Source organism: Pyxicephalus adspersus, chromosome 2 (assembly GCF_032062135.1).
Source record: "Pyxicephalus adspersus chromosome 2, UCB_Pads_2.0, whole genome shotgun sequence".
Lineage (NCBI taxonomy): Eukaryota > Metazoa > Chordata > Amphibia > Anura > Pyxicephalidae > Pyxicephalus > Pyxicephalus adspersus.
The window spans coordinates 28,458,254-28,477,873 of NC_092859.1; the positions used below are offsets into that span (position 1 = coordinate 28,458,254).

At 39.4% G+C, this 19,620-nt stretch overlaps 1 protein-coding gene across 1 annotated transcript in view; it reads right to left on the bottom strand.

Annotated features, from left to right (window-relative positions):
* Positions 1 to 4,780: 4,780 nt before the first annotated feature.
* SLC13A4 (solute carrier family 13 member 4) overlaps positions 4,781 to 19,620 on the bottom strand; it is a 32,705-nt gene continuing 17,865 nt past the window's right edge. Inside the window, exons 8-15 of the mRNA XM_072398961.1 lie at positions 19,327 to 19,457; positions 17,865 to 17,966; positions 16,513 to 16,614; positions 13,821 to 13,942; positions 12,249 to 12,385; positions 10,644 to 10,805; positions 7,672 to 7,809; positions 4,781 to 6,968 (exon numbers count right to left, since the gene is read on the bottom strand). Coding sequence (XP_072255062.1) covers positions 6,831 to 6,968; positions 7,672 to 7,809; positions 10,644 to 10,805; positions 12,249 to 12,385; positions 13,821 to 13,942; positions 16,513 to 16,614; positions 17,865 to 17,966; positions 19,327 to 19,457 — 1,032 coding nt within the window. The 3' untranslated portion in view covers positions 4,781 to 6,830. The remainder of the gene's footprint in view (positions 6,969 to 7,671; positions 7,810 to 10,643; positions 10,806 to 12,248; positions 12,386 to 13,820; positions 13,943 to 16,512; positions 16,615 to 17,864; positions 17,967 to 19,326; positions 19,458 to 19,620) is intronic.

Here is a 19,620-nt window from a genome sequence, read left to right on the forward strand (position 1 = left end):
GCAACCCCTATTTAATGTACAGTGCTGTGTAATATGTTGGCACTATATAAATCATGTTTAATAATAATGATAATACCCTAGCCACAAATTGGTTCATAAAATGTATGCTTTGCTGTATCTGCCTTCTTCAACTGAAAGTACTGTTATTTAAAAACAATGTCAGAAATGGTATTGGTAAGGCAAAACTCTGTCTTCAGTGTGAATGGGTGCATGATCACAGCTCCGTTCATCCATACGAGCCTGACAGTCCATGCATTACCAGGAAACCACTGATTATTTTAAAATCAGCTAATTTTATTCAATACCCATGACATATCCCATATATGTTCTCTTGCATGTTTTACCTTACAGTTTGGACCTCTCAGGTCAGTTTGACAGACAGCCAAAAAAAATTATAGGTATCTGTAAGGGTGACATCTTTCCTATTAGCAGGCAATGTAAGGGGCATTCTTCTTACTGACCAGCATGCTGATATACTGTGAGCTGTGGATATTATACCGTAGGAATTATAGCAGGAGTTCCCTGAGACTTGTAAGTTATTGCAAGGGTTCCTCCATGTTAAAAAGGTAACAAAACCCCCACCTAGAAGCAGTTAAGATACGAGGTGATAGACTACACAAACTGCATGTGGAACAAAACAGAAAACTGCATTGTAGAGCTTTTTGTAAAATGGGATTCCATGGCAAAGGAGCTTTATACAAGCCTAAGATCACAGTGTGTATTGTGAAGTAAACCATGCCACCATTGGACTCAAAATGGGTTCACTGGAGGGATGATAAACTCTTTACTATGTGGTAGTTTGATGGAGGTGGTTGGGGGATGAAGGTTTGGGGCTTTTCCCCTACAATTAGGTCCCTTATTAGGGAACGGTATTTTTAATTCTAAAGTGCATAATGATGTATTCCTCCTACCCTGTGCAAAAGTTAAGGGAAAGCCCTTTTCTGTCTCAACAAAGCTGTGCTCCTGTGCATGATTTAGGCTCCATAAATATGTGGTTTGGGTTTAGTGTGGAAGAACTAGATAAGCATGCACAGTCCCCTGACCTCATCCCTACTGAACACCTTAGGATCTCAGATTTTTAGCCGGGTCCTATCTTCCAACATCAGTACCCAACCTTACAAATGATTTTTTGGCTAAATGGGTGCACCTCAAAGCTTCCCACTAAAGTAGAGGCTGTATCTTTAAGGCTGCAGCTGTAGAGGCTGTAGCAAATCTCAACATTAGAATGTTATAACTTTAATCCTACAGTGCCTACGAATTCCTGTCATTAACCTAAACAAGATACCTATAATTCAGGCCAAGAGCAGAAGTTAAAGCAAAGTCTCCAATAAAAGTGGAAGGTTACTTACTGGCCTAACCAAAGTCCTGGATCCCATTGAAATGTTGGCGAGGATTTGAAATTGTCATTGAAAGAAATCCACACATCAGCTGTAACAGGAGGAAATTGGCATGGAGAATTTATGAAAAGCTTCACTAAATCAATGTCGGACACTGGTGGGAAGTTATAGAAAAAATGCTGCAGGTATTCTTTTGCTGAAAGAGGTAATGCCAGCTTACGAGGCCAAAGTTATCCTTGAAGAAACTAAGAAGATCTAATGTTTGCTCAAATTGGACCTACAATCTAATAAATGACCTTGTCTTTTCCAATAATAATTTAATAGGGATGACTCACCTCCCCAAAGTATTTCTGTATTTTCTGGATTTTGCCCACCTATTACACCTCCCCCACTCATCATATCCTGTTCCATACTCTGATTTATAGGAAGGTCTGTGTCACTTGTCAGGCAACAAGGGTTGGTGGGATCCCAATGGTATTGCTATTAGTTGTATTTACTGTGCAAGTTGGGCACAACCTAGAAGATTGTCAGACGACAAGCAAGGGAACAGATGCTGAAATAGGTGGTGGGCTGGGATGGCCATGAGAGCATCACAACTAAGGAAGTTAGCAGCAACAAACCATGCATTTAGAGTACATGTCTGCATGAATCATAAAATATTTTGAATAGGTCAATACATTTAATGCCTTGTATGAACAGTTTCATTGTAATTAGGATACCATATTACATACAAGTATTGTTTAGCAGAGATTCGAAGGGAGGAGCCTTGAAGTAGGTGCTGCCATGTTTACTTATAGTGCATTATTATAATAACTTTATTTACTTGGTAATACATGTTTTTTTTTTTTTTAGAATCATCTATATATTTTAGTTTTATTTTAAATTTTAGACACCCTTTTCTCCCGAGGAAGAGTTGATCCCTGAAATGTGTGAAGAGTTGAAGATAGCTTAGACTATGTGTAAATGATACCTGACTTTCTGCAAGTAACTTGTGGACTTTTTATACCAGTGGTCGCCAACCTTTTGGACCTCATGGACCACTTAATTCATAATTTGAAATCCTGCGGACCAATAATATGAATTTTTTAAAAAAGTTAAATACATTTGTAAAATAATGATCTTCCTAATGGTGACTGACAAGGACTGTGGGGGCTCTGATTCATTGATCAGCTCACCGTTAAGTGAAGTATTACATTTGTTACTATTATCAGTAGTTGCATTATCTTTGGTATTACTAAAAAAAAGTAAAATTTTAGTATCACTTTCTTGTGATCACCAGTACAAAAAGAAAAGGTGAATCTCTCGAGTGTAGACAAACCTATATAATCACAAATAAAAACATCTATGACCCACCTTGTGTTTTTCCTTTTTTTTCGGGAACCTGTTGTGCTAATTTACCTCAAATAAATAAACACCAATACCAGAAAGGTTTTACCTAGAGATACATTTAATGTTTTTTGGAACTGTTTTAGCTTCTTTACTCGGTTGTCTGGTTAAATCAAATGTCATACTGCATTCACACTTTTAGCCACTAGATGGCGGCTATACCACAGCAGCCCATAACATAACCTAAGACCTTGAATTACCTTCCCCCATAAAAAGATGGCGGCTTGGCAGCTTCCTGCGGATACCGGAAGTTGGGTTTGCTGGAGTGGTTGAATCTTGTGCAGGACGGTGGAGCATAATGTTTCAGTTTTTGGTGAGTTGTTGGAGCTTAAAAAAGACATTAAACCCTTTCCGTGAATGCCGAACAAGTATCGGGGGTTGGGGTTAGCAGCATGTAGTATATATATGGCAGACAGGGATCTATTGATAAGTTCCTGTATATAAATCCTTCCTCTTCTTGTCCTTCTACAAGTGGTTTTCTGTTATGTCCCATGTATTGATCTGCATTAAAGCCCAGCTCCTGACAAAGTTTTGGGTAGAATGGGGAGGAATCAGAAGCTATGAAGAACTTAAAGTAGAACTTTCTGCAAAAAAAAAAATAAGTCCCAAAAATGTAAAAGAAAAATTAAAAAAAGTGCTGCTGTCACTGCGCATGGCAGATCGGCCTTTTTTTTTACATTCCAGGAAAGTCCCTGAGCAGCCTCCTGGGATATGGGACAATGAATCCCAAGATGATCCCAAGAAAAGGTGAGGGATCCTCGGACTTTCTGTTCTTTCTCTGGTATGACACAACAGGAAGTGTACTGATATGTGGTTCTAATCCTTCCCTTCTCTATCCAAAGCGAAAACAAAATATTGGCTATAATACACCTTCACATTTCCATTTTTATGTCTAGTTATTGTGGGAGATGTCTCTCCTGCTGCCTGTGACATCTGTACATGAAAGAAGGAAGTGATTGTCCTTGGGTTGTATAGAAACAGACAGCAGCGCAATCAGAAATTCTTTTTTAAACAAAAAGTATTGAAGATAGTTTTAAATAAAATGTTACCACTCCCTTAAAAGAATGGAGAACAAACCTTTTATTGTCAGTATAAAGACCTGGGTATGATGCGGGTTTTCTGTTCTGTACTCCGGCACCTCACTTGTTTATTAATGATATTCTCTTTTTTTTTTCTTCCTTCCAGTTGGGGTTTGCCTTGGGGAATGTGGTGGGAATGTACTTGGCTCAGACATATGAGGTGAGTATAAGTCTAAAAAAAAAGATTTGTTATGTATAGGGAACATGTAGTTAGTAATGGTGTCTTACCTAAAATATCAGGGCACTTGGTATGTTAGGGTGTCTAGGCACTCTGGTACCTACAGCTTTATAGCTGTATATCTGCAGTGTGGGATCTAAGGCACTGCTGCTGATAGACTCCAGAGATTTGGTGATGTCACTGATCTTTGCTGAGATTTGGTGATGTCACTGATCTTTGCTGACATGTGGAAGAGAAGCCCTGTGGTTGCCTCCACAAAGGGATGGTGCAGGACAAGGCTTGGTAAGTCAATAATGGGGATAAGATCTGCTGCAGAGAGACCACAGGCAATACTGGTGACTAGTCCACAACTTCTTTCACTAGAAATTGGCTTTAATAACAGTTATATATAAAATCTCAGCACATTGATTGGGTTCTCCCCAGCCCACCTGGCTTCAGTAACTCGGTTGTTTTTGTGTGGTTACTGATGAGTTGGGTCACAATATAGGGGCCACCACCCGCCTACAATTTCTTCTCACCCAGCTTAAAAAAAAAATTCTGGGTTGAGCACTGGTGCATTGCTGTTCCCATTATGTATCCATAAAATATGTCTGTGGACAGAGTCCAGTACACTTTAAATGAAAACTATGCTTTAGCTTTTCCTTTAACTTCCTCTGTTCAGCAAGGGTGCAAACCACGCTGTCAGACCTTGGCTTGATAGAATACAGAGAGGTCCAGATAATATGGTGTATCCATTAAAAGTTACATCAATCATTTCTTCTGAATGTGATAAAATGACAGCTAGACATTTTTTTAAGGGGACAATCAATGGAACATGAGTGATCATGAGTGACTTTCAACAATAAATGTGTACTGTAGTCTTCTTCATGGAAAAATAAGATATCCCCTGAAAATAAGACCTAGGGCATATTTTGGTATTTCAAAAAATATAAGACAGTGCCTTATAATCGGGGAAACAGGGTATCTACATATTATTACCCTGGATTGACTTCCTGATGGTGACAATGTTAGACCCTGCCTGTAAAATGGTACTGGTGTGGCCACTTTTAGTTTTCTCAAGAAGTGCACATGACGGTGACAATATGTGATAACAATTGGGGAACCATGATAGTGCGATGCTGCATCATAGCAATAGCCCAAACAAGGACCATTATGGTATTTTATTGAAATCTACAGATTTAAAAACACTGAACATAACACTTCAATTTTCAATAACATAAAAAGGTATTGACATTTTAATGATTGGGTTTATTATCTCTAAAGATGTTGAACAACAATGTAGTGTATTCTTGTCTTTATTTGTATTTTCCAGTATCATTAAGCTATGATGAAAAAAGACTTCATAGAACTCCAAACACATCAGATTTTTAATTGAAAGCAATAAACTATATTTGGACTTCAATATCTGTCTGACGCTCCCTGTTCTGTTTTTGATGGGTGCATATACAGACCTTTCCATTTTAGCTATTGCTTGTGGCGACTTTTTCTCTTGTTTAGCATCATTACCTAACCCAAAAAACAGGCATAGTTCCCATGAGGCTGTGGGCCTTCTCCATCAGTAAAAAGCAATGCTCTCAAGCCTATGTGTTCTAAGGGGCTTTGAATGAAATAAAAGATAGTATTTACAAAAGAAATAAGCTTTTTTTCCAAGTATATAGGAGAACAGACAGTTCTGTTACCTAAGGGTTTATATGTATCAATGGGGAACACGGTGTTCATCCGTGACCTAATCAACACAGCTTCATTGTGGTGTAAAACCTTACCCGGCTTAACGTATCCTGTCTCCTAAACTAAAAGCTAGCAACAGCAGTTGTCTTTCCTAGAGAAATCTTCAGGTTGGTCAGATAAAAGAAAAGGGTTGGTGTTTGAATAGAACTAATTTGCAGGTTTGCTAACCACTCTCTCCAAACACCTCCACCATTGGCTGGAGGGCACCTGCAACTGATACCCCAGAAGTGTTAAATGAACCTGCCTGAGAAAACCAGACTGCTGTTGCTGAACTTTCTCCAAAAATGCTGGTTGACCCCCCGGCTTTCAAGTAGAACTAAACATGAAAATGAAAATATTGCTAGCAGTCAGGTTGTTTATTGCAGAAAGGACAGACTATGTATATGCAAAAAACAAATTTGTTTGCCCGCCTGTTTGTACTAACTGCACAGGAGTTTATTCATTCTTGGCAGCCAGCTATGGAATTGTACACTGAGCTGGTCATGAGCAGGAGATATGCAGTGTACACAGCATGCCCAGCGCAGTGTATGTTATGAAGTTTGCAAACAGGCAGGCACATTTGTTTTATTGCAGAAGAGACATTGCCGATTTTGCAATAACCTGGAAAGTTTTTTTATTTTCAAGTTTAGTTCTGTTTTAATACTTTGCTCTGTATTGACAAATCCACTTGCTTTAGGTCTCTTTGCACCTGAAAACTAGAAACTAATGACATAACTCTATTACTATTACATTCTAATAACTTTATTCAGAGCCTGCTTAAAGGGACTCTGTCCAAAGCAGAATAGGTGTATGGGAATCATATGATTGCAGATCCATTCTGGGCAGAAAGATAACCTATTCTGAGGCTTCTCACATTTGATTAGCTTTGTGACAGGGTCCTTTTAAATGCTACAAGGTCTCTGGAACAAAGGCTTCACAAACTGGTGTAAGGGGAAGTTTTAAAGGAAGTACATTAAAGTCATACAAATAGTAGACAGCAGCTGTCGGTGAAGATTTATCGTGTGAGGTCCTTTGGTTTGCAGCTCTCTCTCGGGCCTGTTGGGAACTCTTTGGCCCGCTCACTTCTGTTTTCATGACACAGATGCTCCAGCAATCCTAATCAACTCCAGGTACTGAACCAGCTTACAAGTGCTCTGTGTTGTTGTGAATCATTGCCCATTCTGGGAATGTGTCCAGCTGGAAGAGTCTGATGCCCCAGGTGTTAATAGCCACTATGATGATGCTAAGCCCAATCAGGTTCACTCCCAGGCCAGCTTTTACCTGCACAAACACAAGAATTAGAACTGGTTAGGTGTACTGGTAAAGGGTCAGTCTACCCAAATATGCTATTTGCTTATAAGTCAACTCTGGTAAGCTTAGGGGGTCCAGTGGTAAGGATTCCATTCCATATTTCTTCACTGTGTTTCTCTGGGAAAATTGTGTATCCCCACCTACCAAAAGGTGTCCCCGCTGCTTCTATTTTTTTTGTAACATACAGATCCAACAAGGAAAGGAAAAACTTAGGGTTCCCTAAGACCCCATAATGACCACAGCATCATTTAATGTAAATTTTCCAGGATAATGAACATTGGTCAAAGGTTCTTATGGATAGAATGGGAGAGGGAAATAAACCAGTCAGGTATTTATTATTTCTGTAGTTAAAAATAATACTGGCTAGATACAATTTAGGGTCTATCAACCTTTTTGTCTGTCAGGGATTATGTTGTTTAATGTTATTTTCTTGTATGTTCTGCCTGAAAGGGTTTAATTGCCATCTTAGTATGTCGGGCAGTAAGGCCTCCATGGAGGCTGAGTTGCCTCCTTCCTGAGCACAGAGTCTAATAATTATTATTATGTCCTGAATGAAGACACTCACATTTTCTCCAGTACACAGTCCCATTATGAATTTACATATGAATTTACCTTTCTCCACAGCTCAGACAACAAGCTTTTATAATTTATTTGTTGGAGAAACTTTTCTTACCATGTCCTTAATCTGACAGTGGCCATAGTTATACACGATTGCATTTGGTGGATTTCCCACTGGAAGCATCACAGCGAATGAAATGCACATGGTAACTGGTATGAGCGTGTATAAAGGGTTAATATAAAGAGCCTCTGACTGCAAGAGAAAGAGAAAATCTCAGTTCAAATCACTCCAGGTAGACATAGCATCCAATATATTTCCGTCATGTGTGGTAAGTGTAGCATCTCCAAGTATTTATTACTTTTCACAGATATTACAGTACTTCTCCTGATAACCTCCTGATCGCCTTTATGCCCTGTTATTTGCATTATTTCCAGAGCCATGACACCATCTTAGTTCAGGTATGATCCAAGCTCAGGCTCTGCTTCCTGCACTGAAATGCTGCTCAGGGATGACATAATCACTCAAATCCTGCACTGAAAGCCTCATGCTTGGGTCTGTCTATGCATGCTGTGATCACTAGAGGAAAGGTGACTGAGGAAATTCTTTCTCTTACCTGCTGTAGATAGGGCCATCAGATTGTAAAAGTGGCAATATACCTAGCTTTTTCTGATTGGTCTAAGTATAAGATAGTATATGAGTTAAAGAGAAACTAAACTCAAAACTTCAAAAAAAAAAAAAAAAATTACACTCACATTCAATCAAGAACAGAATTGTGATTTTACATAAAAGGCTTCTCTACCCTTTCATGTAAAGGGAAAATTCTAAGTTTAGGCACACTTTATTATACATAGAAAATGCAATCATTCAGCCAAAAAAAAAAAAAAAAATTACACTCACATTCAATCCTGCAGGGCAGTCTGATCCCTCCAGTGGTGTCCTGCATCGGGTCCCACGCTGTCCCGGAGCCGGCGCTCCGGGCGCTGCCATCTTCTCTTCTTCCTGTCCTTTATCCTATGTCACCTGACCCAGGCGCGAGATCAGGTTACGTAGAATGGAAAAAAAATTTGCCAATCTCATTGCACATGTGTAAGGTCGGCAAATTTTTCCCCTTGTGCAAAAAGGCTCTTTCTGCACATATTCAAGATGCTTAAACATGCGCAGAAGGAGCACCCAAGAGCCTCCTGGGATGCGTGAAGTAGGTATCCCAGGAGGCTTCGCGCTCCCATTCATTTGCCTAGGCAATCGAGAATTAGAGGCAGTGCTGCACCCTTTAAAAAAAAAAAAAAAAAAAAAAGGGTGTTGCACTGAAAAAAAAAACAGAATTGTTATTTTACATAAAAGGCTTCTCTACCCTTTCATGTAAAGGGAAAATTCTAAGTTTAGGCACACTTTATTATACATAGAAAATGCAATCATTCAGCCATGAAAGAAGGTGATCGATTGAAACTGCAATCAGCAATCAGAAGAATCTGATCAAATTCCATCATAGCCAATTAATAAGTCGAAATTGACTAGGCCCTCTCATCATTTGATTAGAGTATCACTGGTATTCAGCTTTTATTCTATTTAATCTGTTTAGTCCCATGGATCCGTAGACCACTTTAGACAACCCTTTTATGCAAGGTAAAAATGTTTTTGTTTTTTTTTTACAAAATCTTTTTTTTTAAAAAAAGGTTGAAGCCCCTCCCAATCTGTCTTGATGGTTGCGTTGAATGGGAGCACAGAGCCTCCTGGGATATCTACCGTATGTCACACATCCCTGGAGTCTCCTGGCTGCTCCTCTGCTCACATTTTATTACACTGAGGGAAAAAATGCCAATCTCATGTATAAGCAGTGAGATCAACATTTTTTCATCCTTTACAGCAGGCTATGTCACTTGATCTCGTGCCTGCGCAGTGTGAGATTAGGTAACATGCCCAGAAGGAGGAAGAAGATGGCAGCGCCCGGCACTTACTCCACGCTGGGATGAAGACAGCAGGACGGTGCGGGACCAGATCAAAGATATCCCTGGTAGGATCGAAGTATCTGATAGGTTTTATTTTTAGTTTAGTTCCACTTTAACAAGAGTCTCATCAGAGCTTGGTAGGGGTTCCTGAAAGCCATGGCCAATTTGGACCCCAATGATCTTTTTGGCCATCTGTAGGGATGACATCATTCCCCCTATCTGGCAAAATGTAAGAGGCATTCTTCCCATTGACCCCCATGGTAATGTACTGTAAGGTGTGGGTATAGTAATTATAGCAAGGGTTATTTCACTAGCTCCACATGTTACAAAATCTGAAAAAAGGTCTAAACAAATAATTTAGTATCAAATGATATTTAAATACAAATTCATGGACTAAAGAAGTATTTAGGAAGGCTTGTAGATGGAAACAGTTTGTACATATTTTATGAAGAAAAACTGAAAATGATTTTCTATTTGTGCTTCTAGCTGTTGTGAGAATGTATTTTCCAACATGCCCTTTTGACATTTAAGTGTCAAGCCAAAAATTCGTATTTTTATAGTTTTGGATAGAAGGTGACACCTTCTACAGAACTTCTCTGCAGTTTGTAAATAATATCCAGGGAAAGATTACCTGGCTGTCTGTATTTTTCTTTTTTCACTTTTTGTATTGTAGACACAACAGGAAAATAAAATGAGATCATACTAGAAGAAAGGTTAATCTCCTCTTAGACAGTTGTCAGAAAATTGTGTCCCTATAGAAAGATCTCCCAACTTTTCTTGCCCTGGTGATTTTTTTACATTTAGTCCTAGTGGCAATAGTGAGGAGAAGGGGCACATCTCTCCGGTGGGGAAACAATGAAAAAACCTTTTTATTTCTTTGAAAGAAAAGCTTTAACTAAAAGCTAAGTTTAAACTTGCCATAGTAACAAGTGTTCCCCTGTGGCTCCTGTCAGCTGGCACCGTGCTAGCTGCAATTTTGCTGGCGGTACTTTAAAGAAGCAGCAATATACATGATATACAGCGGGGGAACTTGAACCCTTGGGCTGCTGTAACTAGGACCCTATATGTAGCATCTCACTTAGGCCCATATATTGTATCTGCCCCAAAGCAAAAGACAGCCATTAAGGTTTAATAACTTACCAGGCTGCATAATATGGGTAAAAATATGGTGATGGTTGCTGGATTACTGACAAATTCAGTGACTGCAGAGACCAGAACGCAGGCTAAAAGGCTGACCGCCCAAGATGGGAGACTGCTGAGACATTCCATCTGACGGCCAATCCAGGTGGAGAGTCCCGAAGTCTGTAAAAAACAGAAGCATAGTTATTATCTAACAATGCCGAACAAACACTGAACTGTCTGCCATTGCTAAACAATGCTGAGCATGCTAGGTGTGGAATGAAGTGGGCAATGGTTGCTACTTTTTCTGTGTATCGGCAAAACCAAAATAAGTACAGGTAGTCCCCGGGTTAAGGACTTTCGACATATGGACTCCTCCTAGATACGAACAAACTGGGCTTCCCTGCTCCCTCAAGTGCAGGACAGAGGCTTGAAGGGGGGGAGGGGGCGTTTTGCATGACTAGCAGAATAAATCTTTTGCTAAACACAGCTGAGGTTGTGGGTGATCTTAGGGGGTGAGCTCTTTCTGCAGCCTCTTGTAACTCTTTATTGACCAAGACAAACTCTGCAGTTGTTTTTTTTTTTTGTTTTGCATATCAATGCACAGCTTGCTGCAGAAGTTAATGAATGTCTAGGCTCCATAAAGATTTTTTATTTTTTGCTTTGTTTGTGATTAACTCACAGTGAGGATTTTATACAGTAACTGACACCACGCTGCCTAATAATATGTTGAGACAAACATCTGTCCTAATTGCGTTTATTAAAATAACATACCTGTTCCCACTTACATACAATTTCAACTTAAGAACAAACCTACAGTCCCCATCTTGTATGTAACCCAGGGACTACCTGTATGCCATTCATGATAACACCATTTGTATACTGAGCAATAAATGTGAGTAACTTTCATAGAATCCAGAGACACAAAGGAACCACCCAAGGGTCAAAATTCCTCAGGGTGCTCAAGCTCAGAGCTGACAAAGCGGATGCAATGGAGGAAAAGCCAGTATATAACACTATTTACAATGATCCTTTAACAGACAGTAGGTTGTCACCTGGTTATTCTGATTGCTTCCCTTTCAAATATAGAAAAATAGACATTCTGGAGATTAAAGTGTCAGTACTTTCAAGTGATATTTTAGTATATTTTTGAGCTCTGTGGGCTGAATCATCTCCTGATTTCCAGTATGACTTGCATACTCCAACAATGAGATCCTGCCATCTCAGCTCATTCTTTTCTGTGCACCTGGGAGTTTTCAGCATCACATCCTACCTTTCTGTGTTCTGGTTCCTCCTGTAACATTACCCATAATATAAAATATTGAAACCATCATGGAAGGTGGGAAGCCCTATATTGGGCACATGAGATCTATAAATCTATGAACTCAGCACGGAGATCTTACTAACAGAGACTGGCAGGTGAGACAGGTGATTTAAAGTTTATCCGCTGGAGATATCACTTTAATTTATGTTCTACAGAAATGACAGAAAGCTACTAAAAGAAAGAGAAATCAATAAACCACTGTGCATTGGCCCATGAAAATATGCAATTTTGATAGCATTTGTTGATTCTTGCTGACCTACAATCCAGCAGCTATACACATAAAGGTAGATGTTAGTTGTTACCTTACAGCCGGCTGCCAGGGCATAGCCCCCTCCGACCAGCACTACAATTTCCCAGGGCATGTGTTTCTGAAACTCCTGCCAGGTCAGCATTGGTCCATCAAGGTCGGGTCCACCTTCTTCTTTCTCTTTGGTGTTTTCTTTAGAAATGAAAAATCTACAAGTTTAAAATTGTCATTTATAAAAATCTTAAAATTCTAAGCTGTTTAGGTATTGTAGTCTGACATCTCAGGATTGATTGTGTGTACGGCAATTCATGTATATTCTCTTTGTGCAGAATTGTCAGCCTGAATTGGTTTCATACAATCCTAGCAGCACCTTTTTATATGCAGTGTTTTAGTATCTGTTATGTGCATTGAACTCATGCAGGAGATAAGGTTGTAATACATTTTTACACTCAGTCTAACACTACTGCTTTGACGGGGATAGAATACAAGTAAAAAAAAAAAAAAAGGTAATCTCTGATTTACGATTATTAGAAATGGCCAGTAGTGATTGGTTTTCCTTTTAATAAAAATTTTAATTCTGCTTCTAATCAAATGTTTCTTAATATTTTCAGTTGTCCTCATGTGGGGATATGGGAGATCCCAATTGCAGAATCATATGACATTGTGTGCAGATGTTATTTCACAATGTAACTGTCTGATAAACAATGTGCCTTTCCTGATTCTTCTCTAAACCCTGATGTCATGTCTGCCTATATGTGATACTTTTACTCCAGTTTCCTGAAATAAACCCATTCTGCAGACTGTACACAATTGGAATTAATTAACAAAGATTCTTTGTAAAACTGAATGCAATTAACACATTGTTGCTTTGAGAATAGAGCTGGCTTGGTGAACACATATTATGTGGCTTGTTCTATTCAGCGTGGACCACATTTTATAGCTAAAACCCAGAAAAAAGACACTTCTGACCCCAGAAAATAGAAGTTATCGTCTTTCTAGGAACGATATGCAGTTCTACTTGAGACCACTGGGTGGTGCATTGGATGCCACTAAAAGTGCAGAGATTTTGCTGCAGTGACTTCCACTTGGAGCTTCAAAACTTTAGAGGCAAACTTCACCTTGGGTTATATATGGGATTGCTACACAATCTATCTTATAATGTATTCGTTTTAAAATTATCTTTCCATTTCCACATCATTTTAAAAAAATGTCAACAAATACAAATACAAATGTCTTGCAGCAATCTGGAGGAGGTTAATATATCATTGGTATACAGCACCCCCTTTCCAACCTGAAATCTCATTTTGTGCTCATAGGATTGTTTTGCCATTTTAACAGATTATTTGCACATAGCTAGAAATCAAATTTCAGCCATGCCTTGCTGCAAGACAATATTTTCTTGTATAAAAAATTTCCTAAGACTCACTTACTTCTAAAGGAATGCAGATGCTGCAGCTGTTCTGAGATTTTAACACTGAGATTATTATAGTGAAAGCAGACCTACCAATTTGCAACCAGTCCAATAAACATCAAGAATCTGCAAAAAATGTTTTAAATTTTACCTGGGACTGTTTTTATTCCTAAATTAAAAAGTTTAACCCTGTCTTTACATAGGAGGTTTACCAACCTTTGAGGTCCTGGTCTGGTCCTCTTTTCCTGAAACACGTAAACTGAGGTCTTTTAGATGGTATAAGAAAGAGTAGAAATCCAAGGAATACAGACACAGTGGCATCTGTTCTGAAACCTTTTCTACAATAGAGAATATATTTAGTAAAGATATATTACAAACATGCTACCACTGAACTGATATCCAGAAATGATTCCAAAAACATGCAGTTAGGTTAATTGGATTCCCCCTAAAATTTGACCTTAGATTGTGTTGATGACATATGACTATGGTAGGGACATTAGATTGTGAGCTCCTTTGAGGGACAGCTAGTGGCATGACTATGGACTTTGTACAGCGCTGTGTAATATGTCAGTGCTATATATTGTGTATTAAACTCAAATAACTAAATCAAAAAGTCCATCAAACACTGTGCAATCAAACTCCAGCCATGCAATCCTGAGCTGCTAGGGAGTCTGCATCCTCTGCTCGCATGATTCTGCATTGTACAACTTTCTTGCAACATGTAGTTGAGGCTGCAGTGAGCTTGGAGACGGGACATTGTTGGAGCCAGGGATCACTTTTAGCAAGTTAAAGAGGAACTAAACTGAAAAGTGCCTAAAACAAAAAAAAAACACACTTACCTTCAATCCCGCGGCACAGTTGATTGGTTTGGAGGTGTCTTCCATCAGGTCCCGCGTCGTCCCAGTATGTGTCCCCGAGCCGACGCCCCAGGCGGCACCATCTTCTCCTCTTCTTCCTGGTTCTTCCTACAGGTGCGAGATCGGGTGATGTAGGTTGTAAAAAAAAATTGCTGATCTCACTGCACATGCGTGAAATCCGAAGTTTTTCTCTTTTCATGAAAAGGAGCACCCAAGAGCCTCCCAGGATGTGTGATGTAGGTATCCCGGGAGGCTTTGCGCTCCCATTCATTCTCGATCGCCTAGGCAAATGTGAATAAGGGGGCAGTGCTGCACCCTTTTTTTTTTTTTTTAAAAAAAAGGGTGTTGCACTTTAAAAAAAAATAAGCGAACAACAGAATTTTTACTCAACATGAAAGGGTTGTCTACTCTTTTATGTCAAGTGAAATTTATGAGTTTAGGTACGCTTTAAACACAAAAACATGGAATACTGAATACACATATTATGGATACAGGTGGATTTGAGTAAACTGTCTGGTCTGTGCCCTTGTGAACTTCTTGTGTCCTCCTTCCCACTTGTTGGGGTGGGGGTGACCTGATAAGAAGAAAGTTATGGCTGTTATGCTCGGACGACTATTGAGAAAGAAAGCAGCTGGTAATATACAAAAAATAATATCATACTAACAATCGCAAGTTTATTCACAATATAATGTAACAAGGAGGTTTGGTCAAAGTGAGCTTGCAATGGTCATGTAATGATTTGATTGGTTACGATCGCTGTATAATTGTTAACTACAGATATCATAGTATTGAGTGCTGACGCTGACATTATCTGGATAGATAAAGAAAGGCCAGCTTTTTACTTCCTGACTCCGCAGTTAGATGATATGGAAATGGGGGCTCCCTGGGGTAAACCAAGTCAGGTGATCTTGCTGATGCAACTGTTGCTGTTTTGGACCATTGTACCCATCCAACAAAAATAAGTACTAACTTATAATTAAGCAGTGTCCTAAGCTGCATACACACGTGAAATAATAGTCGTTGGAAAGGATCTTTCACGTTCCTTTCCAATGACTAGCAGTGCATGATGCATGAACAAGTGATGTACGTACAGCACCCTTCTGCTCTATGCAGAGGGGAGGGGGAGAGCGACAGAGCGGCACCCCACTGCTCTCCCCCTTCCCTAGCATTAGGATTGTTATTAGTCCATTGTCTGTGGATCCGCCAAGACTGTCATTCGGACGATGGACGACTGGCGCTGTACACACGCTAGATTTTGGCCCTGAGCCAAATATCGGGCGAGAACCGTTAGACGTGTGTACGTAGCTTTAGTGTTTTGTATCGTTCTTTAACCCTTCCCGACACTTGTAGTCCTACAAATACTACCACCTTGTTACAACAGCATATCAAAGGGATTGTGCCATCCCCTGCAGAGCTCTACAGTTCTTGGACAGTGCAGGGAAACCTTTACATTCAGTCATCTATATATAAAAATATTTTTGGTCTCTTTAAACTACTTTTATATTGCTTTTTTCCTGTTGTATATTAAAAAAAATCTATTTTTGGGATTCAGTGGATGACTAATACCCCACCCTGGAACACAAGCTCAAATACATTTTTGTTTATCTGCTCTTTGCCTTTCCACACAATTAGATTCAGAGAGAGAAGAAGAAAAATAAGAATATTTCAAGCTCTGAAATTGTATTAGATGAAGAGCGGGAGAAAAGGGTCAGAAAACACATTAATCACTTTTCATACATACAGTATGTCATTTGGTACATAACGTGTATGTTTATAATAAAGAAGTGTACATATACAACAATATTGGTGTTGGTAGCAAATCTGTAGTTAAAAATTAGAAGGAAATGAAGAATGGATGGAAGGAAGGAAGGTGAAGATGAGAACAGAGGATGGAATAGAAAAATAGATTGCTGCCAGTGGGGATGAGAACTATTACATCCAGCCACAGGAATGGGTCTGGCTCCTCGTAACTCAGCTCCAGTGCCGACTCACTTTGCACAGTTAGTACATATCATTTTGTTGTTTATTCTTCAGCATTGCTGTGTACTCACTTCTCAAATAAGGATTCCCATCCAGGCACAAAGCCCGGCTCTCGGGTGAACCAGAGGAGGGTCATCAGGATGAAGAAGAAGACTGTCACTTTTTCTTGGTAGCTGAAAAAACAAACATGGCCCTATTACTGAAGCCAAGGGCAATAAAGGTGAAGTGCAGCAATCCGTAACGATCAAACAGAAATGTGAAAATCCAGCATGTATACAGCAGTGTAATGACAATGTTTATTAGGCTACACTGGCAGATCACTAAATGACCAACCAGATACAACCACTGTAATTTCCTATAGGGGAGAATGCAGCGGGGTGCCTCCTGTTTGTCCCCCCCAATGGAACAGAACAGTGCTGTGGTTACCTGGTGGTAATAAAAGGGTTCACAAAATAAATTTGATGTGTGTATTGGCCCTTAATATGAAACATGCCAGGAGTGTTTATTCCAATAAAACTTGTCATTTCTGCAGGCAGCTCCTCATACAAATCTGTTTGCATTCAAAGCATTTACCAGAAAAGGCTGAGGTTTGTGGCTGAAATGTATTTGCCAAGGGCTTCACATAGAAACTTCCATAAGCCAATTTTCGAAAGCCAAAATGGAAATTCCAGCAGCGGCTACAACCCCATTCCTAAACACTCCTCATCAAGTGGGTGTCTCAATGACTCCTATTACAGACAAATATACAACTATAAAGCTATATTTTAAGAAAATTCCCCAGTGGGGTCACATTGAGCAATAACAAACTGACAGAAGTTCTGTCTCTTCCAACCTCCTCAAAAAACACTGTAAAACAATATTTTGGCTTGAGCTAAATGCTAGTGCTTGTTAATTTAAAGAAATTTTGGTACAGAGAACAAGGCATGACTGTCAGCATGCAAAACCTAATCATCCTTTTATATATAATAAATAGAAAATAGCCATCAGGTTTAAAAAACTGAAGAATAAAAAATATAGATCTGTTTCTTAATAAATGACCCCCTAATCCTTCCCCACACATAAATGTGTTTTTGTATATATTTGGAGAGATTTCTCATCACTTTGGCATATACTGGTCATAAGGTTCCAATACATTTGCTGCTTCCTTATGTCAGGGAACCGCTCCTTCTCGGGTCACTACACATAGCTTCTCCTGGCAGCTCCATAGAGAATGAATGTTCTTTAAGTGAACCGATCGGCGAGATGCCAGCTTCTGGGAGCTGCGCAGGATCGATAGATCACAAAGCAAACTTACCCTTTCTATCTCCTCAGTGGGGACACAGAAATTAGTTAACACTTGACAGGGGCTCTGATTTTTCCCTGCTCGATCCAAAACTGATTCTTGTCTTGAACTTAGTTTACGGCCATAGATTTGCTCATTTACCTCATTTTCCCCAACTTCTCGTATTCCTCTTGGATCCTCCTCTCAGACCTTTCTTCCTGTCTCGTCTTTTTCTTCTTGCTGAGTGAACAAGTTTCCCTAAAACTAAAACACAAACTTGTTCAATATCTGTGACAATCTAGAAATATGTACTCATAAACGATAGAAAACACTCACAATCCCTAATCTATATTATAGGAGAATAGGAGGGCTAACAGGACCTGGGGCCTAAAATGTATCTATCAATAGATATACAGGTAGTCCCCGGGTTACATACAAGATAGGGACTGTAGGTTTGTTCTTATGTTGAATTTGTATGTTAGTCCGAACAGGTACATTATTTTCGTAAATGCAGTTAGGACAGATGTTTGTCTCAACATATTATTAGGCAGTGTGGTGTCAGTTACTGTATACAATCCTCACTGTGAGTAATCACAAACAAAGCAAGAAAAAAAAATCTTCATGGGGCCTAGACATTCATTAATTTCTGGAGCAAACTATGCTTTGATATTCAAAGTAGAGTTTGTCTTGGCCAATAAAGAATTACAAGAGTTGCAGAAGAGCTCAGTCCTTAAGATCACCCCAACCTCAGCTGTGTTTAGCAAAAGATTTCCTCTGCAAGTCATGCAAACCACCCACCTCCCCCATCAAGCCTCCATCCTGCACGGAGCCAGCAGGGAAGCCCTGTTTGTATCTAGGAGTCGTCCATATGTTTGATGTCCTTAACTCGAGGACTACCTGTATTGTAATACTTTCAGGCATTTATTTCCTCCCAAAGAGATCACAGTGCTCCCCTGATTATGCCTAAATTTGCTTTTTTTTCTCTGCAGAAGGGTCCATTGCCTTCATTAAGATGCTGGCTCAGTCCTGATAGCATAACATTAATCCTGGTACCTGATTTCACAAACGTCTGTCACAGATTAACCCCCCAAACGTACCATCTCCCCTTGTTACAAAGGTAAAAAAAAACCCAATCGGATTGCTGGGCTGGAGGAGAGTGAGGAAATTCTTCCTCCTGCCTGGAACAAAATAATGCTGTTATCTCACCCAAGGTATAGCAAATGGACTAAAGTTTAGGAGGGCTTTTTAAACGTAAAAGGTAAAGCTTAACCTAAACTTGGGATATCAAGTTTCAGATAATTAATGAACAGCAAGATATCATCAGAGTAGTTTTGATCTCCACATTTTGAACTGAGATGCCCCTGAAAAGGTCAGGAGCCTTGAAAGAATGGGTTAGTGGTTCAACTTCCAGTTTAAATTATAAGGGTGAGAGTGGGTGCCATGCACCTCCATGAGAAAAGTTTAGGGACAGGACACCCATGACATGTATTCTTGCACATGAAGAGGAATACATAGAGTGGCGAAAAAGAGATTGTGGCATATATACAAAATATTCCTTGCAAAGAACACTTCCCTTTTTGAATAAGCCCCAGATGTGTAATATTGTTTTGTTCAATGTACTTACTTGCAGCCCAGGAATAACCAATGCAACCACACCCAGGTCAGTAGCAGCACAACGATGGTAATGGGTAAGCTGAACACAAACCATGTTCCAAAATTGACCACCTCAGCATCCGGGTATCGGCTGTAGATATAAAAATAATATTACAGATAAAATATTAATGACAGAAGAAACAACATAAAGTACATAAAATGTTTTACATGCATTTTTTACATTAAGGTATAGCTTGCTTTTTGAGATTTAGCAATAAAATGTATGACATTGCCCCAGTGTGACATTTATGTGGCACAGAACCAC